The sequence below is a fragment of the Rasamsonia byssochlamydoides genome (assembly GCF_041956645.1).
Source record: "Rasamsonia byssochlamydoides strain NRRL 3658 unplaced genomic scaffold VTN77scaffold_62, whole genome shotgun sequence".
NCBI classification, from domain to species: domain Eukaryota; kingdom Fungi; phylum Ascomycota; class Eurotiomycetes; order Eurotiales; family Trichocomaceae; genus Rasamsonia; species Rasamsonia byssochlamydoides.
In genome coordinates this window covers 92,830-118,132 of record NW_027192445.1, presented here as the reverse complement: position 1 = coordinate 118,132, position 25,303 = coordinate 92,830, and the positions used below count along the sequence as shown (strand labels likewise).

General features: G+C 50.7%; 10 protein-coding genes across 10 annotated transcripts; 7 read left to right on the top strand and 3 right to left on the bottom strand.

Moving 5' to 3' along the window:
- Positions 1-229: 229 nt before the first annotated feature.
- VTN77DRAFT_7641 (uncharacterized protein) lies at positions 230-1,231 on the top strand (the record flags this gene model as incomplete). The annotated part of the gene is made up of 1 exon (XM_069424052.1): positions 230-1,231. The coding sequence occupies one exon, from the start codon at positions 230-232 to the stop codon at positions 1,229-1,231; it is 1,002 nt and encodes a 333-aa protein (XP_069275281.1).
- A 1,645-nt stretch (positions 1,232-2,876) lies between these two features.
- On the top strand, positions 2,877-3,284 carry VTN77DRAFT_7640 (uncharacterized protein; the record flags this gene model as incomplete). The annotated part of the gene is made up of 2 exons (XM_069424051.1): positions 2,877-2,966; positions 3,102-3,284. The coding sequence occupies 2 exons, from the start codon at positions 2,877-2,879 to the stop codon at positions 3,282-3,284; spliced, it is 273 nt and encodes a 90-aa protein (XP_069275280.1).
- Positions 3,285-4,420: 1,136 nt separating this feature from the next.
- On the bottom strand, positions 4,421-7,825 carry VTN77DRAFT_7639 (uncharacterized protein; the record flags this gene model as incomplete). The annotated part of the gene is made up of 3 exons (XM_069424049.1): positions 4,421-4,601; positions 4,654-7,528; positions 7,603-7,825. The coding sequence occupies 3 exons, from the start codon at positions 7,823-7,825 to the stop codon at positions 4,421-4,423; spliced, it is 3,279 nt and encodes a 1,092-aa protein (XP_069275279.1).
- Positions 7,826-8,480: 655 nt separating this feature from the next.
- Positions 8,481-10,824, bottom strand: VTN77DRAFT_7638 (uncharacterized protein; the record flags this gene model as incomplete). The annotated part of the gene is made up of 4 exons (XM_069424048.1): positions 8,481-8,973; positions 9,033-10,435; positions 10,502-10,628; positions 10,688-10,824. The coding sequence occupies 4 exons, from the start codon at positions 10,822-10,824 to the stop codon at positions 8,481-8,483; spliced, it is 2,160 nt and encodes a 719-aa protein (XP_069275278.1).
- A 1,332-nt stretch (positions 10,825-12,156) lies between these two features.
- Positions 12,157-13,305, top strand: VTN77DRAFT_7637 (uncharacterized protein; the record flags this gene model as incomplete). Its single annotated transcript, XM_069424047.1, has 1 exon — positions 12,157-13,305. The coding sequence occupies one exon, from the start codon at positions 12,157-12,159 to the stop codon at positions 13,303-13,305; it is 1,149 nt and encodes a 382-aa protein (XP_069275277.1).
- A 191-nt stretch (positions 13,306-13,496) lies between these two features.
- Positions 13,497-14,998, top strand: VTN77DRAFT_7636 (uncharacterized protein; the record flags this gene model as incomplete). The annotated part of the gene is made up of 5 exons (XM_069424046.1): positions 13,497-13,666; positions 14,142-14,197; positions 14,248-14,334; positions 14,409-14,544; positions 14,725-14,998. The coding sequence occupies 5 exons, from the start codon at positions 13,497-13,499 to the stop codon at positions 14,996-14,998; spliced, it is 723 nt and encodes a 240-aa protein (XP_069275276.1).
- A 667-nt stretch (positions 14,999-15,665) lies between these two features.
- Positions 15,666-16,761, top strand: VTN77DRAFT_7635 (uncharacterized protein; the record flags this gene model as incomplete). Its single annotated transcript, XM_069424045.1, has 2 exons — positions 15,666-15,777; positions 15,845-16,761. 2 exons carry the CDS (start codon positions 15,666-15,668, stop codon positions 16,759-16,761), a joined length of 1,029 nt encoding a protein of 342 aa, XP_069275275.1.
- Positions 16,762-16,903: 142 nt separating this feature from the next.
- On the top strand, positions 16,904-17,548 carry VTN77DRAFT_7634 (uncharacterized protein; the record flags this gene model as incomplete). The annotated part of the gene is made up of 1 exon (XM_069424044.1): positions 16,904-17,548. The coding sequence occupies one exon, from the start codon at positions 16,904-16,906 to the stop codon at positions 17,546-17,548; it is 645 nt and encodes a 214-aa protein (XP_069275274.1).
- Positions 17,549-17,928: 380 nt separating this feature from the next.
- On the bottom strand, positions 17,929-20,123 carry VTN77DRAFT_7633 (uncharacterized protein; the record flags this gene model as incomplete). The annotated part of the gene is made up of 5 exons (XM_069424043.1): positions 17,929-19,246; positions 19,302-19,410; positions 19,472-19,549; positions 19,619-19,916; positions 19,980-20,123. 5 exons carry the CDS (start codon positions 20,121-20,123, stop codon positions 17,929-17,931), a joined length of 1,947 nt encoding a protein of 648 aa, XP_069275273.1.
- Positions 20,124-21,667: 1,544 nt separating this feature from the next.
- Positions 21,668-24,522, top strand: VTN77DRAFT_7632 (uncharacterized protein; the record flags this gene model as incomplete). Its single annotated transcript, XM_069424042.1, has 8 exons — positions 21,668-21,691; positions 21,841-22,236; positions 22,352-22,951; positions 23,019-23,372; positions 23,435-23,605; positions 23,661-23,788; positions 23,842-24,202; positions 24,358-24,522. The coding sequence occupies 8 exons, from the start codon at positions 21,668-21,670 to the stop codon at positions 24,520-24,522; spliced, it is 2,199 nt and encodes a 732-aa protein (XP_069275272.1).
- Between the last annotated feature and the right edge of the window lie 781 nt (positions 24,523-25,303).

Sequence of the window (25,303 nt, the reverse complement as noted above, 5' to 3'; positions counted from 1 at the left end):
AAAGAATAAGCAGAAGAGAATGGTCCTGTCTGTATCTTCATGTCTTAAGACGATGCACATCTGCCTCTGCGGGACATTACGGCTGCTCCTTCCCAGCACCGTTACGTATACATTGACTGCTGCGACAATACCAATTCCAAGTATCAGGACCCGAATCCTCCAGAGAGACTTCTCCTCAACGGCACTGCAATCCAGTGCCAATACGAATACTATGGCAACACCAACAACGATGAACGCCGTTGTGATCCACAACACCGGCGGTCCCGAGGTCCTCAAGCTCGAAAAACGCAACGTCCCCCAACCCGAGCGCGGCCAGGTCCTCATCCGCGTCAAGTCCTTTGGCCTCAACCGCTCCGAGATGTTCACCCGTCTGGGCCAATCCACCGGCGTGCAGTTCCCCCGCATCCTGGGCATCGAAGCGACGGGCGTCGTCGAATCCGCTCCAGGCGGAGAGTTCCAACAGGGCGAGATCGTCATGACCTGCATGGGCGGCATGGGACGTATGTTTGACGGCGGCTACGCCGAGTACACCTGCGTGCCGGCGAACCAGGTGCAGGCGCTGAGGGTCCCCCGTCTGTCCTGGGAGGTGCTGGGTGCACTACCGGAGATGTTGCAGACGGCGTGGGGTTCGTTATTCAAGGCGCTGGACCTGCGGAAAAGTGACAGACTCTTGATCCGCGGAGGGACAACCTCCGTCGGACTGGCTGCCTCGTCCATCGCCAAAAAATATGGAACATTCGTCGCAGCGACGAGTCGCCGGCCAGAGCGGGAGACATTGCTGCGCGAGTACGGGGCAGACCAGTTCTTCGTCGACGACGGGGACATCGCGACGCAGATCGAGAAGACGCAGACGGAGAAATTCGACAAGGTGCTCGAGCTGGTTGGGACCGTGACCCTGAAAGACTCGCTGCGCTGCGTGAAGCCCAGTGACAGCAGCGGCAGCGGCGGCGGCGGCATTGTCTGCATGACCGGCATCGTGGGCAACGCCTGGACCATCAAGGAGTTCAATCCGATGCAATATATCCCAACCGCGGCCCGACTGACTACGTACACCGGAGGGGTGGACGAACTCATAGTCACGCCGTTGGAGTCGCTGGTGCAGCAGATCGAGGCCGGTGAGCTCAAGGTGAAGATAAGCAAGGTGTTTCGGATGGACCAGATTGTCGAGGCTCATCGACTTATGGAAGAGAATAAGGCCGAAGGGAAGATTGTCGTGTTGACTGGGGTTTGATTCATGAGAATGGTCAAATATGACGATCCAGATCTAACTAGGCTGGTGTCTTTCATTCTAATCAAATATAATACTCCATGTATATCCAAACTATGGTTAATCTCTGTAGAATATACTATATACAATATTCAGTATTTTAGGCGAGGTTTCCAAAAGTACGTATGCACCAATATAAACAGACCAATCTGTCGACGAAGACGAGAAAACTGTCAGCGCCTCGGAGTCCTAGGCGGAAATGCTATCACCTGTGAAGCAAAGCGAGTACCCGAAACGAAGGAAGGAGATGAAAAAGCTGATCGGCCATCATGGCTTTTGGCATAAAGAATCAGCCTGTTTCACGATATACTGGGAGTTCTAGTGTTCTAGTCAAAATTCAGCCATCCTCTTGTTTTCCGTCGACAAGTATGTATTTAAATATGTTACAGACTTATCCTTTTCGCGTGGCATCACAGTTCTGGTTATCTACAAGTAAGGGAAGGTATCTCTTAATCTAATTAACTAGAGCGTATAGTAGGGTTCTCATTCCATATGTCTCTTGCTTCATTTACCATTTGGACTTCGCCTTTTTCTGTGTCAGGTCTCATCACGCTGTCAGATATCTTCAGGTTATGAGCAACGATCTCAGCCCAATTCCGCTGAATAGATTATTATAAGCCCATCAGAGTTCTTTCCTAATCAGGAAGCTGCGCATATGACCTCTAACCTGGCTGTCACAAGAGATGTAATTTCTGCACTTTTTATACTCAGATATGTGATTATTGCAATGAGATAGACAGTAATGGCTAGTCGAGAATAGATTATATCGCAATATAAAGTACCTGTCGTTAAAAGTACAGAAAACATTGTCACCTCATTAAATGCTAAGGATATTGGCTATATATTTCCGGAAAAAGGAGATATTTTTCCATAAGTTGTGTGTCAATGGTATAGAAAACCAAAATCTATAAAATTCCATGTAGATTTGCGCCAGTAACATGTAAGATCTTCTGATAATTCTAGATAGTAAAAAGTAAAAACCATTTTATGTAGTCAGTCAAGGAATCAGATGGACGATGCTTCACTTCAGGTATTTTTTTTAGGGCAAGGGACCTGACCTGAGGTCATCATGGTGTCAACTCCAACATTAACGCTAACCTAACCTACCTGCAAGGACATAACCTAACAAATTGACATGATTGTACACTTACCTAGGTTAGTAGGTAGGTAGGAAATAGATTCTTATCTTATCGCTGCTCCCATTTTCCATCGCTATGCTATGCTTGCCGGTGTAGTGTAATATCTGCAACGTAGTTTCGACGTCATCTAACCCATTCAATCCGATGAATTAATTGTCCAGTGAAGCAACAGACGACATTAGGTAGGTAAATCATCATCATCATTATAATGTGGAGTTTGGTAGTCAGTCTGGTACAACGTAAATGGATCAATTACCTACCTATCTCCTACCTATAGGTACCGTACCTCATCAATCTCTCTCTTCTCCTCGCGTCTTGTCTTCTATCTACGCAATTAGAAAGAAACGAGACACTCCTCTGCTCGTACAGAAGCCAACATTGTCTCACACACGAAACACACGTCTTTTTCAACCTATCTATTTCTTTCCATCACACGAAGGTACCTGATATATATATCCACATAATCCACCATGCCTCGAGGCGCAATGTACGATGACGGCATCCCCCACAGCGACAACGCCATCGACCCAGGCGTGTCGAAGGTGCATGATGCGAATCCTGTAAGCAGCACCCCCTCCCCCCAGACGCATCCCCCTACACCCACCCAAAATATACATATACCCTTCACCCAAACAAATTCACCCAAAGAATCCATTACACCGATAAAATTCACTTACTTTTATGTGACGTTCCAGGGCTCCGACGTCGACCGCTCCTGGAAAGCCGCCCCTCTCCCGGCCGAAATGGGCACGGTGGGCCTGCACAGTGGCCAGGGGAGTCGTGGATACCCTTACCCTGGGAAGGGGAAGGGAGGGCACAATCCCCGAACGCTGGGGGAGAGGAAGGGGTTGGGGGCGAGGAATTATGGGTTACAGTAGTAGGAACTCTTATTCTCACCATATCAGCTGGGAGGGAGGGATTCATTTGTCTACCATTAAAAGAGAAAGAAAGAGGAAGAGAATAGTTAGGGTAGGGTTACTTACAAGATAAGATAAAACACAAGGAAGATTGGTCAATTAATTGATTAATAATTAATCAAATAACAATAAATAAAAACTATTCTGGATAGATCTATATATTGTATTAATAGAATAGAAGGATTTTAACTAGGGTATTTCTTAGGACTAGGACTGAGAACTGGGAATGTCATTATTTATTATCATTATATAAATCTACATCATATAGAATTATGTCAACGGAAACGAGGGGATAGATAGGATGACTGAATTTTTGACTAGGACCAGAGCTAGAACGGGTGAGATGACTGCAGTACAGCCTAGCACTAATAATAAGCACTGACAGAATGTTGTTGTGGGACTAGGAGCAAGAGAATATGTACATGAACGCTTTTTTCCTATTTCTCTTGTAATTTGAATGAGAAATGGAATATTGAGCAGGTGTCTACAATATCCCATATCTGGTATACGACACTGAAAAAATAAAAAGGTAAAACAAAAGTATATGACTATTTATTTATTTATAAACAAATCTGCATCCGCATCGCCAGAGCTGTCATGATCATCACACAAAGGAGAAAAAGGAGAATTGTATGTCGACTCTAATATAATATTCGCTCTAGTGTAGTAGCTCAGCAGCTGGCTGACAGGGTCAAGTTCAAGTCAAGTCAATGAAAAATAAAATTAGTAAGTAATCATTATAGAAGTAGAAAAAAAAACTAGATTAGGGCTGTATCCAGTTCCTGGAATGAAATGCCCGTTGGAAGAAAAAAGAAAAGAAAAGAAAAGAAAAAAGAGGAAAAAGAGCAAAAGGGGAAAGACGCTGGTGGTATTGGGCGGGGGAAACAAAAAATGTACACTCTAGAAAGCAAACAAAACAAAAGGAATAAATAGTAAGTCAGTAAGGACGCCTGTACAATGCCTGAATTCAATGTAAACTAGACTAGACATAGGAAACGAGTTTCATCTCGCAAGCGGAAGGAGAGGTATTGCAAAGAACGTTGGAAACAGGTTGGAAGAAGCAATCATGGACCAGGAGACTTCAGGCTGCGGACTTTTCAGCCCTTTTCTCCTGTCTCTGACACCTGCGGTTTGTCTGAAGGCTGGGACGACCCCGCTGAGCTGTTTTCCGGGGTAATCGTCTTGGCCTGGACCACCTGAATGAGATGGTCACCCAAGTCCCCAGAACCGTCGATTTTGCTGATTTTGGACTTGAAGAATTCAACATCGGCCAGCATCCTACTTCAGTCAGCTTGACTCAAGTCATTGGTTTTATTAAGTGAAGGCTCACCTCTGTCTCCCTGTTTCAGACTTGACCACCGCCTCCTGAAACGCCTTGGTCCATTGCTCCTTGTAACTGGCAAAAACGGGATTCATGATCATCATCACTGTCATTTCAGGGAAATGCCTGGCCAGCACGCGATGCAGCGTCGCCGTCTCCTTCGTCAACGTTTCCATGTACCCGCTCACGGCGCCGGGTTCCTTCTCCGCGTCCCAGTCGATCTTCTTCATCGCTGCTGCATGGCTCGCCGAGCGAGAACTCATAATATCCACAAGCTTTTCATGGATGCCATGCTGGTGCTCCTGGCACAGCCGCTTAACTTTGTCGAACTCAGCCATCAGCTGATTCGATGACGAATGTCGGCGCAAAAATTCACGCACATACGGTATCAAAGCGATGATGAAACTCAGAGCTTGCGAGGACAGCGCCAGATGCTTCGTGGTGATGTTTTTCAACCCTGCGCTTCTGGTGGCTCCCGCCCCGAGAATCAGCTGCGACGAGCGTGAGTTGAAGAGCTTCAGGCATTCCACGAGATTCGAACCGATCTCTTGCGCCATACTAGGGATGTTGGCGATGAGGAATTCAAACTCTTCAATGCTCCTCATAATCGTCAATGCTGACTCCGGCAGGATGTATCGTTGCTCGTCAAATGTGGCCGTTCTGACTTTATCCTTGCCAGAGCCGTTGACCGCCGTGCCGTTCTCCGGCGCAGCTTCGGCTTGCAAATCCTCTGGCCGTAACCAGATCTTCGACGCTTGCAGCCACGTCTCGACATCTGCCGTGCTCGCGCGAAGAATTCTGGAAAGTGTAGCATTCTCCGCATCACCAAAATCTTTGGCATCCCATTTATCCGAATCCATGACCTCCACTATGCGATGGCGCTGGCTGTCACTGAACCGGACGATGAAGTCTCGGATCTGATTATCAACCACCGTCTTCAGCGCGGTGCCGCTCCGACCGGAAATCGCTTCGCATTCATCTGCAAAGAGCCGGTTGAGACTAAAGTACTTCAGGAAGTCTTCCAGAGGTAGGTGTGACGTCTGCTCCGACCGCACCTTGAGAACCTTGACGATCTGAGACTGAACGATGTCGACAGCCTGACCCAGCAAACTAGACATGTCCAGCACCTGAAGGATCTCTTCTTGGGCGGCGGCAACATCTGCCGATCTCCCTCTCCTGGTCGATCCAACCACTTCATCCAAGCTCTGCGGCTCTGGACTTCGGGGCGGCGATCGCACACCTCCAAGCCCGCTGGTGATGTCCAGAAGGACCTTGACCTGGACACTCAGTCTCCTCAGTGATTCACTGACACCCGTATATACCCGCTTCAGCATCTCATATGCGTCGCCAGCGTCCAGCGCTCGTAGATTCCGTGCCAGGATTGACGACTTCTCTTGCTGACTCAATGATCGCCCGCCATGCGTAGACGCAGATATCACCGACACGTTGTCATCTTCACTCGAGCTGGGAAGATGTCTGCGAATCAGCCCTTTCATCTCCCGCAGTACGGCGGTCTTGAAGGAAGTTGCCGCAGGCATCGTGTAATGGGCTCGGCCCAGACCCATGAGCTCCACATGCAATCTGGATCTCAGCTGGTCATCAAAAGCCATGTATGCCGGAGAGGTTGATGGTGCCTGTCGATTGCCGCCACGGACCCGGTGGAAGGACGTTCCCCAGCGCTGTAACGTCACGTCCGGAGAGACACTGCTGACATGTCGCCGCAAATCGCCCAACAAGTCATTCAAGAATCGGCTCTCATAGCCCATGCCAATCCGTTGTCGCAGCTGCGCGAGGTCATCAGAGGCTCCTTGTAAGGCCCTGATGCCCCTTAGGTCAAAAGCTTGCCTCTGCTCCTGTTGTGCAGCGTCGCTTTTACCTCGCCGTCTGGAAACTTGTTCCCCGGCCATCAATCTCTCCACCTCGTCAAGCGCCTCCATAGCCTCCTCGATCTCTCCCTTTTCCACCATCTCCTCACATTCTGCCACAGACTCCACCACTTCATGTAATTGAGCCACTGCATCAGCCAACTTCCGAACGTTCTCCCTTCGACGGCGCAGATTCACCACCTTGAGCCCGCCCATGGCCATCTCCTTGTCAATCTTGTGTAGATCCTTCCGCAGGATCTGTATCCTTTTAACGGAATCGGCAGCCTCTGCATGGAGTTCGCGGAGCGACCCCAGGGCGGTGAAAAAGGATTTGGAGGCAGTCGAGATCGACGAGATGAGATGGATTTCCACCGTATCCATATACCAAGAGAGCTTCTCTTGGAGAATGGCATTCGTAGCTAGCGCTTTTCTCCCAGTGCTGGCTGGCTCCACTGCTCCTCCATTGGCAGTCTTTTCCTGAGCCGGTGGCTTCGACGGTTGTCGGACCACTTCAGACCTTTCGGAGACGACATCAAAGGTGCGCGGATTCTCCAGATGGAAGTCTTCCTCAAAGTATACACTGGGAATAGTCGACAGGGGAGTCACTCCTTGCTGGCCCCTTCCCCGCACACTATAGGGTCGTCTTCCCCGTGCATCGAAAGGGGAGGTGGCGCGAGAGCTCGTGGATATTCCAGAATAACGCCGCTCATGCCGGTCCACTGGAGGCGTTTTCAACGACTCCAACTCATCTGTCTTGTTGATGATGCTGGCCCTATTGCCCCGTACCAACTGAGGATCGCTCTCCTCGCCGCCTTCTTTCGCGCGTTGGAAGGCATCGTATAACGATCCGACTTGACTAAGATACTGCTGAAACGCTTTCGATTCCACATGCGGTATGTTCGTCAACGTCACCGGAGGAATGTCTCTCGTAGATGGCGGCTTATATCCACTGGAAGGCACCGAAGTGTGGGGAACGAGACCGGTTCGAACGATAGGAGGCTGAAGCAAGGTGGAGATAGCTAGATATAGACGTGAAAAATATTAGTCTCCCAATATCGTCTTTCCCCCAGTTCATCTTCAGGTCTGGACGTACCATTCTGGCCGGACTCGGCGATTGACCCATGATGCTGAGAAGTGTCTAGGATTCCGCCAATGCTGACAATCGAACTCGCCGTTGACGATCGTCTGGGCAAATACCGCTGAGACGGAGCCAAACGGGGAGATTCATGCTGCGTGAAGGAATTCTGCGATACGGATGGTGTGGAGGTGGCTGAGGCCAAACTGTCGATCGACTTCCGCGGGCTTGCACCGGTCATCTCGTTCGAGGAGGCCGGAGCAGTCATCCACCAAGTGTCTCCAGCGCGTTATCGGCACATTGCCCCCAGGAATCGCTCTGTCTGTTGTTATCCGGGATCTCTAATATCTCCCAATACCCGTAAGGTCCTCTGTCGAAAGTCAATAAGGGTCAAAGGTCTGTGCCGTTGAAGCTATACGCAACGCAAAGCGCAGCCATCTGCAACATGACAGTACGCCCGATCGGGTAAGGCTTCCTTGGCCGCGACCCGGACTTTGGACGGAGTACCTGACTCGGACCTCGGGACAACCTTGTTCCGGAGTGTATAATAAACTCACGTGGCGGACTCGTACAAAATGCGTTGGTAAACAATAGGATGAATTGGAAGCTTACAATAGGACGAAATTTAAGCTTGTTGACCATGCTGAAATATTTTATCATACGGGTATTATTTCAGTATTATTCCTGTGAACACTACATGATCTGTATCAAATCCAGAACGCCTAACACCGTTCCACCTCGTGCAAACTTGAATATCTGATCCCTCTTGTAGTATCGAATCCTCCGATCACTCGTTCCTCTGCCAGTGCAACAAGCCGATAGACATGATGACTCCGTAAATATACATGATGTAAACATCACCTCATCAGAAAGAATTGGAAAGCACAAGTTTCGGTTTACACTCCATTCCGGTAGACCTGCGAACCTCCTGATCGGATCTGGATGGTGTCTCTCCGTTGCAGGATCAGCAGTGCTCGGTTCAGGGCGTTCTCGCTATACCCTCTGCCGTCGACGAACTCGCGGCGCAGAGTTGCCAGGCTGGTACTCCAGCCGATCGGAAGACGACGCTTCAGCTCGTCCTCAACCTTGGCAGCCTCTTCCATGAGTTCTTTGCTTCCTTGGGCTTCACCCTGAGTAACTGCGTCCATCGTCGACGCGAGGAACAGCCGGATCGCCTCGTCGACGTGTTCTTCAGTGGCGACGGGTGACAAGGTCAGTTTGGCAAGAGCCTCGGTGATTCGAATGATGGCCTCCAGTTGGCGCACAGTAATTGGGATCGACGAGCGCGCATTGGCGTCGAGTTCAGCGCGGTGGACTTGCTTGCGAATGGACACAAAGTGCGAGGACAGCTTCTCTGCAGCTTCTGGGGAAAGTTGAGGGGCACAGCGTCTACAAAGAACTCGTTAGCTTCGCATCAAAAGCAGGAAGTGAAGGCTGATATCACGTACGATCTGCAGTAGCTAATATACCGTTTCATCTTCTCGATGGGAATCTCCGCTTCGACGTGCTCCTCCACGCCTTTTCCACCCATATGAATGCCCATGACATGGCGCGCTATCCGCTCATCGCGACTTCGCTCATGGTCATCACGCACAATGAAGATCATATCAAAACGAGACAGGATAGTTGTTTGGAAATCGATGTTCTCGCCGGGTGTCTTCAGATCGTCGTAACGGCCAAAGATTGGGTTGGCAGCTGCAAGAACCGAGGTTCTGGCGTTGAGGATGGTTGTAATACCCGCCTTGGCAATGGAGATGGTCTGCTGTTCCATGGCTTCATGGATGGCAACCCGATCTTCGTCTCTCATCTTGTCAAACTCATCGATGCAGACGACCCCTCCATCAGCCAGGACCATCGCACCTCCTTCAAGATAAAACTCGCGGGTAGTGGGGTCTCGCTGGACAGAAGCCGTCAGACCGGCCGCTGACGAACCCTTGCCCGAGGTGTAGATGGCGATGGGAGCCGCCTTCTCCACAAATTTGAGCAGCTGGGACTTGGCAGTACCGGGATCTCCCAGCAACAGGACGTTAATGTCTCCACGAAGCTTCATGCCGTCCGGAAGAATCTTCTTCGAGCCACCCATGAGCAGACACACGATGGCCTTTTTGATATCCAGGTTGCCGTAAATTGAAGGCGCGATGCTTCGGGCGAAAGCCTCATACAAGTCAGGTCTACGGCTCATCTCTAAGAATTCCTGTTCTTCCTCTTCCGTGAAGATCGCCGCGCCCTTAGCGTTATGATCAACGTCGGTACTGATTCCCACAGCCCGCAGATAGGGGTTGCGGAGGGCGACAGCAGAGCCCTTTCCGCCACCCTTGCTCTGATAAATCGAGAAAATGCCCATTACCGTGCACCGCGAGCCAGGCACAACGCGGTTGACAAGGTAACGATCTGCAGAGATCAGAACGTGACGCGGCAGTTCACCCACAGGCACTTGATCGGGAGCTTCCTGGAGCTTAAGCACCTGTTGGTCGACAAATTGGCATTTCTCGTGCACCACCACATAGGGATCCAAGGGGCACTTCTCCGACGGTTGTTCTCCTGGCTGAGGCCTGCGACCGCATTGTCTAGGCAACGAAAGACCAGAGAATCCACCTTCCACACTGATATTCTCGGTGTACTCGCAGTTTCTGCACTTAATATTAACGACAGTGGCCTTTGAGGATATCGTCGATGCACCGATCACGATACCGGGAATTCGAACGAGATGGGAGATATTTGTGGCATTGAGGTCTCGGATGGAGATGTGTGATGCGCTGGAATGAAGCAGTAGCTGATGCGGAGGGAGGACAATGTCTCTTTGCGAGGGGTAGACGATGTGCTGCGTGCATTGCTTCAGAGCAGCTTCGAACTGGGAAAGATATCCGCATTAGCATGACGATTTCATGCCAGAATACCGTAATGGAAAAAAACCAACCAGAGGAATGATTTCAGCCGGCTCCGTCGTGAGCTTGTGAGCGAGCTCCTCGTTATAGGAGATGAGGTGCGCAATGTCAACGTCGCAGTAATACTGCTTTACCAGGACATTTTGCCGAAGTTGATCTCTGCACAGCCTGTAAGCAAAAATCATTTTTCTTTGATCTTCTCTTCATTTGCAGCTCACCTGTAAATGAATGTATTGTCGAGTTGGAAAGCGAGAATAAACTCCCGCATGCGAGCCTGAATCTGCGTGCGGGATTCATCGACGCCATCCTGACTGGGTGCAAGAACACTTAACGTATATGGTGTACGTCTGTCCATCTTTGCATTAGATGCCAATGATCCCACAGAGAAAAAGGTGTGGTCTTGTTTGGTGTTGTCGTTGTGCGGGGAAAGGCACAAAAAACGTTGAGATTATTATCGCCTTGCGGTGTCGTTTCCACATAGGTAGTCGGAAAGACGCGAAAGAAACGCGTCGCGCGATTTACGCGTTAAGTGGTTTCCTGTTTGGTAAATATCATGTTCACGTGACCCGAGATTATCAGTGGTCAGCTCCAATTGAAGGCCAGGCATGTCTTTCGGCCTCTTTTTCCTTTTCCATGCCTTAAACTTAGATTCGAATCAGATAGTCCATAGCTCCACAGTACGGAGTATAGCTGAATACATGGATTCAAAGCCAAATTGAATGCTCCGTACGGAGGACGACTCCTTGCCTTTGCCCTGAGACTTTGAAGCAAGACGTCTCAATTATCTATATACACTTACGCAGCCACATACGTACACAAATCAATCGAATGTTATTTGACCGCTCTTTGGTCTGACTCTGAGACGTTCTGATTCCCATCTTTCAGTTCCATGTAAGGAGGTAAGAGGAAGAGATGATCTCGAATATCCCAAATTTCTTAGTTTCAGCACTGGCATCATTCCCCACACGCGATTAAAAGAGGCAGTTAGTGAATATCGATATAGTATGAAGTGGATGTAAAACCTATTCGATCCACTTCTCCAACTTTTCTGGAGTGTCAAGTAATTAAAAATGCCGTGTAAGTAAGTCGTCAAATAATGATCTCGCGTCGCGGTATGGAGTAGTGCCTGTAACAATGCTCCCGGCGGTATTATAATAATAATTTTTCGTACCATGGCTATTACGGGTACCAGACAATAGGTTCAATCTAACAGAGAACGATTTCAAATCAGAGTGTTCTACGAATCTTTGTATCCAAAACTTTATCCTCACTTCTATCGACAGTGCCTCGTTGTCAGATACTTGGAAATCTTGATTTTGCTCGGCATGATGCCGCCCATCGTGCCCAGCCGAGGGCGCCCAAGCCTGCCCCACGCAGCCAATGATGCCGGCGGGGTGCGGGAAACTTCATGAACTGGCATTGTCAGACAAGAGAGGTTCAAACGAAACTTCTCGCAATTCCAACCTTTCCCTCAGTACTCAGTAACAGAAATTTAAATCGTGGTCACTTTTGAATTTCTTCGTCCATCAATCCATAGAAGAGTTGGAATTGACGGACTGGCAAGTCGGAAGAACAAGCCTGGAGGGGACAGGTTTCTAATATCTTTCTTCTCTTGGACTTGCTACTCTTTCTTTTATTCTCTTCAAGTTTGTGTATTTCCAGGTCTACGTCTACTGATCCAACAAGCATGGCTCCCTTGATTCGAGTCATTGGCTCTCTCAATGTCGACATGGTCTCGGTGACCCCGCGCTTCCCCGGCCCGGGGGAGACCATAACCGCGACATCCTTTATGACGGCTGCAGGAGGAAAAGGTGCGAACCAGGCTGTCGCGTGTGGACGACTGTCCCGATCGCGGCCCTCGTCCAAGTCGTCCTCGTCATCGGGGAGCCCGGTCACTGTCGAGATGGTTGGCGCGGTAGGTGGACGCGATGGGCATTTCCAGGCCCTCCTGCGGCCAACTCTGGAGAGTTCAGGGTTGGACACGTCACGGATCAGAACAATCGAGGATGCCTACACAGGGGTTGCTGTAATTGTGGTAGATTCCTCCGCAGGCGGCGAGAACCGCATCTTCTTTTCACCAGGGGCGAATTACTCTGGTATGCAACCGATCCCAGAAGTAATAAGAACGGGTCTAGCAGCACCAGTCCCCGATGTCATTATCATGCAGGGAGAAATCCCTGTCGACACAGTGATTGGAATTCTGAGAGAGATCCGGGCGTTCAAAGAGAAGAACCGGCGTGACGGGAAGAAGGGGATTGAATCAGGTCCCGAAGTCATGTTCAATCCAGCGCCCGCTCCACCAGGCGGCCTGCCAGAGGACGTATACACAGCAGTCGACCATTTGATCATGAACGAGAGCGAGGCCGAATTGATGACTCCCAAGACAGAGCAACTTCTACGTGTCGTGCCAGAGGCGGAGGGAGAAAGCGACAGGGAAAAGGTAGCTCGGTATTTCCACAAACTGGGGGTGACATATGTTGTCATCACCCTGGGGGCAAAAGGTGTCTGGTATAGTGCCACCGATGCCGGCACATCTGGGCCAGCCGACGGCGTCACCAGATTCGTCAACGAGATTCCTGCCGCCAAAGTGGAAAGAGTTCTCGACACCACTGCAGCCGGGGACACCTTTGTAGGCGGATACGCAGTGCAGATCGCGCGATGGCGGGAGCACCGTCGAGCGCAGGGCAAGGCGGGGCAGGATCTTGCGGGCGACGACAAGAAGGAAAGGTATCAGAGCATTATGGATGAAGCCATGAAACGGGCCACGCGGGCATCCGCCCGCTGCGTGGAGAGGGAGGGTGCGATGGACAGCATTCCCTGGGAAGACGAGATTTGAAACGAGCATGAGATCAGAAATGTGGATAAGGATGTACAATTCATTGCCCGTTGTGAGATGAAAAGTACTGTACATACACGCATAACTGAAACTACCTGGCGTAGATCGATGGCGACGAACCTATGGATTACGATTTCCTTGGAAGCGAGTCCGACGTAAGTAGGCCACGCATTGTTGTCCGCAAACACGCGATGAAACACCCCGGCTGGGGAGGGCTCGAGTTTATCGAGTCTGGAATGGAAGAGAGGAAGGATGGTGGGCTCCGGTCATCGAGTTGCAAGGCCATTGGACATCGGAACAGAGGAACGCAGCCAACGCTAAACGCTCAACATGACATGAGCATGGCCGCGATCGGTGTTGTGTAAGACGTCCAGGGGATCTGCCTGCAGACTGGAAGAACGAAAGGCTGAGGCACCTTGGCGCTCGATTTACCAGGGATATAGAATTCAGCCTCTTGAATGGCCTGCTTTTGCCCGCCAACTGCACACTGTACAGAAGACAACCAACTTCATGGGAGGTTCCATCAAGGTCTTGAATCGCCAGTAGAAGAGATCTACGGTAAGACCATGACTAGAAGCACCGCATGAGGTGCAGAGCGCATACAGAACTGCTATCCTCGAACTGCTATCACGCGGGGCCTGACACGAATCGGCGAGATCACCGTCAGGTCGAAGGATAAACCATGACAGCAAACCTAATCAGCTGAAACCGAGCCTAAGAGGTGCGAACTCAGAAGAAGACAATATACTCCGTACATATAAAACAGCCAAGAATGATAGAACGCATCCTGCATGATTTAGCGACTAGTATTATGCTATTATTGTCCATCCACATAGAGGAGGGTGCCCGCAGCTTCGAAGGTTGGATGGAGAGTTCCACATCGAGAATAGCGGTAAGGTATTGATCGCGTAATGACGATACGACGCGTGACGGATCAGACAGGCGGTGGCGCGGTCGGCGAGTACCATAACCGCTGGATGGCTGCGGCAGAGTACTTCCGCCTTTCTCCCGCGCGTCTGTTTCGCGTGTGTAAGGGCGAGGTAACGGGTTCCCACCGCGGCGTGTCGTGACTCGTGACCCGTGACAGCTCTCTGAACTGCTAGCTGCAGATCCAAAGACAAAGAGATTCTTCTTATTCGAGGGCAAGAATCTTAGCGTTGCAGCCAACAAGGCTATCCACGTTAAAGCTCCGGATGTCCACGGGCACTATTACAACAGAAACTGCACTGATTCCATACAGTATGTACCATACTACCGGTGATTGTAGCTAGTTACCTCTTTTTTGTTCTTTCTCTTTTTTTTTTCTTTTGAACCCTGAATCTTATTAACTATGCAGGCGCAATGCATGCATATCTGCATGGCACGGTGGGAACAATTCGAAGGGATAAGCGACGCGCTCAAGGGCTGAGCGTTCGCAAGGGCGTCTAGCATGAAGGGTCTACTAGGCTCCGAGGCTAGTCCTCTAGGGGGCGGCGGTGGGGAAGTGCTATCGGCCAATTGCCCCTGTCAATGGTCGCGGCGCGCCTTGCTTTCCACGCACAGCATTCTGCACGGCCCGGCGAGCCACGGCCAAACAACGACGCGCTCTCCTCCAGGCATTCAGGATCTTCATACACTCGTCCATTCGCATTGTAGCACTCGCAGATATTGTGGCGTTATCGCGAAGAATCTCACCTCGCGAGACGCAGACTAATTGCTCTAATCTGCCATTAATCTGCCTCTTGCCGGACCGTGGGTGGCATCGCATAGCTCTCCGCGCTTGGATTAAAGCCTCCCCATGCATATACACCCCCAGGCGCCCACCTCATCATCCTAACTTTCGCTCACTCAGAGCTTCTTCTCCTGCTCTAGCTGTGTAGGATCAGTTAGTCCCTGGATTGCTTCTGTCCCTCCTTTGTTCTTATCTCTGGCTAATTGACTGTATTCTATATTGTCAACATCTCAGGTTTGGCGTCTCTTACCACCGACACGTCGCCAACATCAATCAGGACGGAATATTCCTGTCCTGGTACCCAATTTCTAAAGAACGGAGGTCTGCGACTTGTTTGCTGGAGTTTGGCGAAATTTGGCGCTTCTATCTGTCCGGATTTTTCTGTTGCTCGAAAAGTTCATGCCTATGCACAATCGCCTGAGGCTTCTATAACTCTCACCGACTCTCTTCACTTTTAACTCGCTTCTCAACTCATTCCCTTTCAACTATCATCTGTCATCACTCCATTCTTCTCGTACTTGACGAAGTCCTTCAGATCACGGCAGCTACCATCAACAAAAACAGCGCTTCGCTCCTGATATTCATCACGCTTCCTTCCCGTCCACCCGATACCCTCGTCATTACACCTCAACAACAGTCATAATTTAAGATGGCCACGTTGACCATGACCCCCACCGTGCGTCGACCTTTTGCCAGCCTGGATACTACGCGTCTCCGCTCCTTACAGAGAGCAAAGGAAAATTTTATGAATCAGCAAAATGGTATGAGTTGCGCTGATGAGCTTTTACGACATATCTCGTCTCGGGACGCGTCTTCTGACCTCTACAGGTGCTGCGACGATATCTCTAAAGCGTTCTGTTCCCTCTGACTCCGACTCGGAGAACGTCGATCCCACCACTCTCAAACAGAGCCCAAAGCGGAAGCGTTCTTTTGAGGGCGATGACGAGCTCTCCAAAGAACCTCTTAAGACTCCTAAGACAAACCGTATTGCATTGGTCTCGTCTGAGTCCAAGGTCGCCCATGACGCCTCGACTAGCCGTGCCAATCGTGCTTCCACTCCCCTGACTACTAAGATTTGCAAACCTGCCGGTCGTTCTCCTCCTCCATCTAAACCATGCAACGCCTTTGGTCGTCGTTCTACCAGTATCGCTACCCGAACCGAGCTTGTCAGCAAGCGTGCGGTTCATCGTGCACCATTCTCTATTGCAACGGCCCTGGCCACTGAGAAGCCCAAGCGTCACTCCCCCGTCAAGCCTGCCTCATGGTTTTTTGACATCTACGTCGACACTGAGCAGGATGAAATGACCAATTCGATGCAGCACTCCGCCTGCTTCCTCGACATCAGTGACGACGAAGGCAAAGCAAAGGCTGACGGCCGTGGCAAGGAGAATATCCCACCACACGAGCTTGGCATCGTCATGCCCACCGCGGCCCAGCAGACCACCACTGATGCCACGTCCAGAAAGAACCTGATGACCGATGAGCCTCGCACACCACTGGGAGAACTAAAGGTGTCAGATTACTATGGCACCGGTTGCCATGCCCTTTCCTTTGTCATTGTTGAGGATGATGAACCGGAGGCTCTCAATGAGAAGACTGTGTCTGTGGACGTCTCGTCTTCCCAGCCAGAATCTGAGCTTGTCAGCGCGTCTACCATTTCGTCACTGGAGGTTACCACCCCCGTCGAGGATAGCCAGACTGCTCCTGAGCAGTCGAAGGCCGTTGCTCCTTCTGAGGCTGAATGAGCAGTAGCGCTGCTGATGAGGCCGCCAACTGCTAAGGGTCTTGAAACCAACAACATTGTTGCTTCCGTTTGAACCAAATTCTTTGCATACTTCTAAACGGCGTTGACATGGCCCGGTTCTGTGATTTTGCGGCAATCTAGCGATGGCGTTTGCAGCGGTGTTTTGCAACGGCGTATTGGATAGCGGGCCGTCTTGTCTTTCTTCGTCCACTTTTGCAATACTCCTGTCTCGAGTGTTTCTTAGAGCAGGCCTCAACCACTGCCCAGCGACATACCTGAACCTCCTACCCAGAAGAAATCCTCTTTTTCCGATCTTTTCATACCGCGATGACTTGCGTCAGCTGGCTGCTCCTTCAGTTTGTGTGTGCGCAATGTTGAGAGCTCACCATACTAGTGTCGACTGGCTGTTCAGTGAACAGTGCACATGTCCGCTGTGCGATGTCCCATGGTCAGAAGTGATATGTCCACCTGCATTTGAACCCCATACTCTCTTCCTCCGTCTGGTAGTGGTCTCAGGTAGCCAGCCTGTCTGTCCGACTTGTTCTTCTCCCTTTTCTTTTTTGTCTTTCCTTCTTTCTTTTTCCTTGTTTCCTTTTTTTTCTTTCCTTTTTCCTTTTTTTGGCATTATCAGATTTGCTAATCTAGTTTTGCAAAATGGAATCAATTTGGAGTTCTTGGCTTGCTTGCTTGGTTTTGCGTACTTTTTCCTCGGTGTTTTTTTTTTGAGCGTGTGGTTGTTATTGTTGCTGTTTTGCATTTGCATTTACTGGTACCACACACACACCTGAGACGATAATCACTGCGACGGAACTTACTCATGGACGGAATGATGTGCTATGGAATGATGATGATGTTATGTGACGTGACACGTGTGTGTATATAACTCACGAGTACTTACTTACTCGAATGGGATTTTTCGACACGCCTTCTTCCATTCATTATTCTCTGATTATATCATTATTCCCTGCTAAGAATTATACTTGAGAACGGTGTACATCTCTGGACTTGATGGATCAAGAAGCACGTTCTTTGCGATCGATCGGTAAAAAATCATGATACTTCGCAGAAGTCGGAAAACCAACATGATACATACGCTGGGATTGATTCTGTTTTTTTTTTTTTTGTTTCACAAGCACGGCGATAACAGGATGATAATGTTGTTGCACCGTCAAACATCATCGTCTTCGTCGTCTTCTTCTCCTTCTCCTTCCAAGTCCTCCTCATTTTCAGCATCCAATTCGTCTTCCTCTTCTTCTTCTTCTTCCTCCTCGTCCTCAGCCTCCTCCATCTCCTCGTCCACGGCACCGTCCAGTTTTGGACGTGCTTGCTGTTGCGCTTGCGCTTCTACTTCTGCAGCGACCGCAGCAGCGATTTCCTCCCGCTCAATGGCCTCTTCTTCGCCCTCGCTTTCCTCCTCTTCTTCCACCAATCGCCGCGCGGCTTCGTCCTCGTCTTCCCATCTGCCCTCTTTGACTACTGCCGTATTATCAGGAGCGCCGACTTCATCGACAGCTGTTGTCCCGATGGTGGGGGCGGCTCGTTGGTTCCGGGTGCGGTCTCCAGCGACGACGCCCTTCCAGCTCGGGGCGCCTTTGATAGTGGCGCGCACTTCGGTGGCTAGCTGCATCTCCCTAGAGGTCGCCGTTTCAGGGTCCAGGTGGAACGCAGCCAGGTTGTCGTCCGCAGCCGCGTGGTCGGGGAAGGAGAGGATGCGCATGAACTCCGCATCGTCGGGGACGCGGTTCTGCTGCGTCATGGCGTGGATTTTGTTGCGGATGATGGTCTTCGCCTTGGCGAGCGTGCCGTTGCCGTACCAGCCGTCGCTGATCCAGTCGCATGTCGAGCGGAGGAAGTTCGGCGGTGGGTTTTCGGGGAAGAGGATCCCGCGGAGGATAGGATCGACGATGTCGCAGACCATCCAGATCTTGCCGTCGAGTGGCAGGGGAGGCTTTCCCGTGAACAGGTGTGAGTTGCTGGTCCCCTCTTTGGATGGATCGCTGACGGTTTCTGAGGATCGAGGGAGCGTGTGTCGTCGTCCGCCGCCGCCATCGCGCGCGAGTTCGGGCTCCCGAGGAAGGACGCGGAACACGAACGTTTGATAGATACGGTAGTTTGGCGACGTGCGAGGGTCGTGGCCCAGCTTGACAATGGCGTCTCGCCACGGCCCCGAACGGAAGATATACCCCACGTACGCGATTGCATGGCGCAGACAATAGCGTTGCTCGTTGGTCTTGAGCGAGTTGCGGAGCCCGCGGCGCGTCCACGCTAGACGCTCCGAGAAGAGGGCCTCGAGGGCAGCAATAGTCTCCTGAAGAGTCTTGTCGAGTGTCGGAATCGGGGGGCAATTCTCCCGCGGCTTGGACGGGACGACGGGAATATCGTATGGAACGAGATGGGTGAGAACTTTGCTAGCCTGCTGGGTGTTGATGGTCGTGACTTTTCCTGACGTGTCGACCGACTGCTTGACCGTAGGGTTTTGACGGTAGCTAGAGACCCTGTCAGTGAAGATTAATTAATGAGGGCTGATCAATCCCAACGTACGTGTACTGAAACGGAACATCTCCATGGCTAAATGAAGGTGGTGGGATGATATCCACATTGCGAACCTCTCCCTTCCTCATACTGATGTCAAACCCTTTCATCTTCTCGACTAGATATTGCATGACGGTTAATAAGATAACTTTCATGAGAATGTTGCACGAGAATCATACAGTCAAATGGCAGGATGTGCTCTCTGAACTTCTGCGTAAAAGGGCTCGACACGGTCGAGAATACGATATCCGGTATTCCTGGAGGATAGATAGATACATCTGATCAGCTTCTGGTTCTTCTGCGCCAGCATGCAGATGCATACATACCGCGGAAGACATGCGTCCGTTCCACCCGGCCAACCGGCTCGATGGTATATTTCCCTACATTGTCCCGCAGAGTCCGTAATCTAGTTTTTGCATCTCGCCTTTCAGCAGCAGGCTCAGCAGGTCCCGTGAAGGGTTCATCAGATCCCCTTTTCCGCTTCCGTCCGGTCCATTTGGGGACCGTCACTCGGAGCAGGATGTTATTTGAAGGGCTGCAGGTCGACTGCAATGGCCTCGATAGGGGATCCTCTGGCCGGAGGGAGAGATTTGCTGGGGTATCAGGTTTGGGAGGATTCAGAATCTAATAGAAACCTGGTTAGATAGATGAACGACAGACATCCCTTCTATCGATATATCGACCTACCTTGGCGATGCCATCGTTGCCATGAAGTGTTGCGATAGCTCTATCAACGTTTTTGACGACGCCTGGATGTTCAACACTGATGATCTGTCGTGGGGGGATTGAATAGAATGGTGCCGTCCTCTCCCTTCCGTATCTGTCTGCCATGATGAGATGGGGGAGCGCGGCGCAAATGCGAAAGGAGGGAATCAGTTGAAATCAACTAGGAGATATTATTTTTGCGTGAACATATGCCCAGTGCGAGGTTTGTTATAATTGTGTTGTGGTGGTTTTCTGCATTCACCAATACATAATGCGGGCAGAGATACGCTATTGATGATTTTTTTAAAAAATATATCTCTTCTTAAGACCCTTTGAATTCGACTGCAGCATCACACATTGACGCAAATAAACAATAATTGCCCCATAATCAGATGCACATAGACTGATTCTTATTTACAGGTACACAATATCTCAAAAACTGTAAGTATTGCATGATTATTGAAACTTCTGTCGTTTTGCCGGGCAAAGACAAGAGGACTCTGGTCAGGTGACTGCGATGTTCCGTCATTCTCCTTATTCACCGAGGACCATCATTCATTGGTCTATAGCCACAGCAAGACGATGATTGTGGAATTTCCCCAGACTAATGTGATTCGTGATTTTATCAGCAAGAAATACCAAGACATTTGCATAGCAACAAAGAAAGAGATGGAAAAATGGCTGTGATATGGGGAATTCCCCGGCACCCCTATTGGGCCCTGAGCTCTCCCTAGAATAGGTGTTAGGGGCGGGCTCTTCCACTGGCATCGCAGCTCTTGACGGGATCCTCTGCCGCAGCCTCACAGCCTCACAGCACCAACAACGCCCCTCCTCTTCACACAGACCCCGACAACTCTCCCTGGTCGTCACCCCTATCCCTGCTGATTGCCATCGGCTCTTGAATCCATCCCCCTCTTTTTCTTCCTTCGTTGGGAATTGTAATCGTGCTGTGTCCGAGTTTTATATTCTTTGCAGACCCTGTCCTTGCGCTCGTCTCCGCTGCACAGGTGCCACTGCCACTGCCACATCAACGATTCCACGACTATTCTTTAGTAGGTCTCGCCGGGGCCCGTCCCCCGCTCCTCTCCTGCCTGTCGCTAAGCGACACGGGGACGAACCTCCACCAGACCGCCCTGCGTTTAATGGTCTCAGCCTCAGGACGGACCTGACGGAGACACAGAGACAATCGATATCACTATCACTGTGAAAGACGAAGTGTGCTGCCCTCTGAAATCCTCAGACGCCCTGGAGTCTCTCAGGTATGTCCTGCGGCTTTTGACCCTCCCTCCTCCTGCCATTACACTGGCCTCTCCATGCCTAAACTGCTTCGTGTTCCTGTGCTCTAGCGTGTTCCCTCCAGCGTGTCGCATTTGAGCCGTGGCCGTCGCAACTCCTCCAGCTCCCAATCCTACCTTTCATCTCTCCCAAAGATGCTCTGTTGAACCTCGACCGTGGGCAGTCAACAATCCGTTCCTGTCTTGCACAAGAGCTCATATCCCGTTGTCTGCAGGTCTCTAATTATAAACAACCGACCCAGTCGTGGTCTTCGACCGTACTCCACTGCCGAGCGGGACTCCCCTCCTCCGATTGTGTGACTCGGCGTTGGACAGGCATTCCGAAATATTTGCTAGGATACTTCGGTACATGCGGTCGTCAATCTGCTCGCGACAATGAAAGGATTCAGGCAGAGAGTTGTACGTGGTCCCCTCCCCTGTCCCCCTCTCATCATCTGCTTCTCTTGATCGATCGATTGTTGTGGGTGACATTTCCTGGCTGCGGAGTGCCTCTCCCTCCACCCCCAACAATGGCGTCCGGGGTACGCTAACCATCTCAGCACGAACAGCTTTCTCGGGCCAAAGACTCGAACAAATCCTCGAAGAAAAGAGATTCGTCAAGTAACTCATCGTCGAGCCAAGCATCCAGTCAAACCCACCATGCCCAGTCCTCAGCTAGCCCGAACCATCTCACACCGAACTCGTCCACAACCTCGGTAAATGACACCAGGAGTAAAGGGGCTCATGAAAAAGACAATGCATCAGCGGGAGGGATCAATGCTGCCGCTGTCCATCATAATGCGCAGAATTCAGCTCCCACCGGGCAGCACTATATAGCTCAAGGGCAGGGCAATGCGGGCTCCCATGCCGCTGGCCAGGCAGCCAACAGCACCCCTGCGACACCGACTAGACAAGGACAGCAGCAGCCTATCCCTCCCAGTGTAGTTATCAGTCCGAGTGGACCGGTACGTTCTCTTGTCTCATGTCCTGTCTCTTTCCCTTCGTCGCCAATGCTACAGTTGCTGCAATAGATACCCCCTATCGACTTCATCCTGATCCAACTGACATTCATGTTCCCAGCATGTCCCCCCTCCGGGCGCCGCCGAGACTATGCCTGGGGACCTTGCCCCGCCCAAGAAATCGAATGTCTTCGACAGGTTGCAGTCGACCCCGAAGGACATGTCCGAGGGTATCAGGACACCGAAGCGCCAGCATTCCTCGCGATTTGACATTTCAGATCAGCGACAGCGGGAACTGGAGAAGTTGCCCGGTTTCCACGAAGTTCCTCCGAACCGCCGTCAAGAGCTCTTCATGCAGAAGATTGACCAATGCAACATCATCTTTGACTTCAACGACCCCACTGCCGACATGAAGTCCAAGGAGATCAAGAGGCTGGCTCTCCACGAGCTGCTCGACTATGTAGCCAACAATCGCTCCGTCATCACCGAGCCGATGTACCCTCGTGTTGTCGAGATGTTTGCCAAGAATCTATTCCGTCCAATTCCACCACCAGTGACGCCGCAAGGAGAGGCCTTTGACCCGGAAGAGGATGAACCGGTCTTGGAAGTGGCATGGCCCCATATCCAGGTTGTCTACGAGTTCTTCCTACGGTTCATTGAGAGCCAGGATTTCAACACGAACATTGCAAAACAGTATATCGACCATCAGTTTGTGCTTCAGGTGAGATCTGGCTGCACTTTTTTCGTCCCAATCATGGCCTCTTCAGGAGCTTACCGGTGACTACTAGTTACTCGAACTATTCGACTCTGAAGATCCCAGAGAACGTGACTTTCTCAAGACAACATTACATCGCATCTACGGCAAGTTTCTGAATCTGCGGTCGTACATTCGCCGTTCGATAAACAACGTCTTTTTCCAATTTATCTATGAAACTGAACGCTTTAATGGAATTGCCGAATTGCTGGAAATTCTGGGATCTATCATCAACGGATTTGCTTTACCTCTGAAGGAAGAACACAAGCTGTTTTTGACCCGGGTTTTGATCCCGCTCCACAAAGTGAAGTGCTTGAGCATGTATCATCCGCAGCTGGCCTACTGCATCGTCCAATTTCTAGAGAAAGATTCTGCACTGACCGAAGAGGTGAGTCCTTCCGAGCTCTTGAGACCGACACACTGGGCAAACTGTTCACGCCCCGAGTACAGGTCGTGCTTGGATTGCTCCGTTACTGGCCCAAGGTGAATAGCACCAAAGAGGTCATGTTTTTGAATGAGGTCGAGGACATCTTTGAGGTGATGGACCCGGCAGAATTTGCCAAGGTCCAGGAGCCTCTCTTCCATCAATTAGCGAAATCAGTCGCCAGTCCCCATTTTCAGGTTTGTCATCGACCAGTCTGCATGATTACGAACCTTTGCGCTAACTCCTCTACAGGTCGCAGAACGTGCCTTGTATTTCTGGAACAACGAATACTTTTGTAACCTGGTTAGCGACAATGTCGAGACGATCTTACCCATTATGTTTGCTCCGCTTTATGAGAACTCGAAGGGTCACTGGAACAGGTATGCCTCGATAAAAATATTTTCTTGATGGCGTTGATATTGACTATCCGCAGAACCATCCATAGCATGGTGTACAATGCGATGAAACTGTTCATGGAGATCAACCCGCAATTATTCGACGACTGCTCGCATGCATATAATGAACGGATGAACAATGCTGAACAGCGCGAAAAAGCGCGACGCAACAAATGGGACATTGTGGAAGAACTGGCCGAGAAGCGGAAGAAGGGGCTCCTTAATAGCCCGCGTCCGGCCCCGAGTTCTCCTGCCAACGCAGACGGTCCCATAGGCCGCGTTGACGAGGTCGACTCCCTCACGCAAGACAGTCAGAAGAGGCTTAACTCTCTCAAGCTCCAAGACGAGTCGAGTACCGCAGTAGAGCGGAGACTGCGCGACTCAGAAAGTCAGAATTCGGTTAGTACTCCATGAACTTGCATGCTTCAAGAAGCATTCTCGTTCTTCCCCTTATCCCCCGTTTTCTATTTGACATCTCCTCCGTGTGCTAAGATATCGTGATCTGTTTTCCTGTAGCAATCGTGATTCTAACCCTAGACGTCTGTTTCATCCAGACACACCGGCGAGGATCACTTGACGATTCTCGAAGACGACGAAGCGGTAGTGGCAGTGGGTCTCGGTTGCGTGTTGAACGACGCGGTTCACTAGGAGGTGGTTCCAGCGCCGTTCCGACCCCGGTAGCGACCCCTGTACTGTCCCGGAGCAACTCGACCAAGTAATGTCTATTGCCGCTTTTGCCTCTGTTTCTGCCTGTTTCACGTCTCATTTGTGCGCCCTGCAATGACATAGCGGCTGCGTGCATCGGTCATATGTATTTCGCGATATTTGTCCCCTTCTCTTCCCCTATTTCTTTTGTCACTCTTCGCTTCGATAGCATCAGCCCCTGTCTTCTTTTTTCTTTCTCATGTACATGGTTTTCCATATCTTCTCTGCGCTCCATGCGAGGCTCTTGGACCTGCGGTCATCTGAGCACACATTTGAGTTGGACTCTTTAGACACTTGTTCGGGTATGGAAAATGGGTGTGACTGGCGTTAATAATGTCCGTGGTCCTAGAAGCCAATGGACTTTTTTCGATTTTTTTTCTAAACATCTCCAAGTCACTACTAAGTCACTTCACCATAATATCTCGCTCGCTTCACTAGGTATGTATGCACAGTAGGTAACTGTTCCGGCTGCCAGCCTGCCAGTGACGGCTGCAGCTCCTAACGTCTGATTGGCTGGCGCTTAACGGCAGTCTGGCATAGACGTCGATTGCCGCGCGCCTACCGGAACGGTTTAACCTTTATCCGTAAAATTGCCTGTTCTGGACTAGCCGCACCGTACAGGGTCTCAGCGACCCCCCAACTCTTCAGCTCTGCATTGGTTTCCTGCGGTCCAGACGTGGAATCTCGCGCGCATCACGGCGATCGTCTCGTCTCAACCTCCCACAATTGCCTCAACGTCCTGTGATTTCAGAGTCCCAGGATACCGCTCGTTTTATCTTTTAGAACAAGGAACGA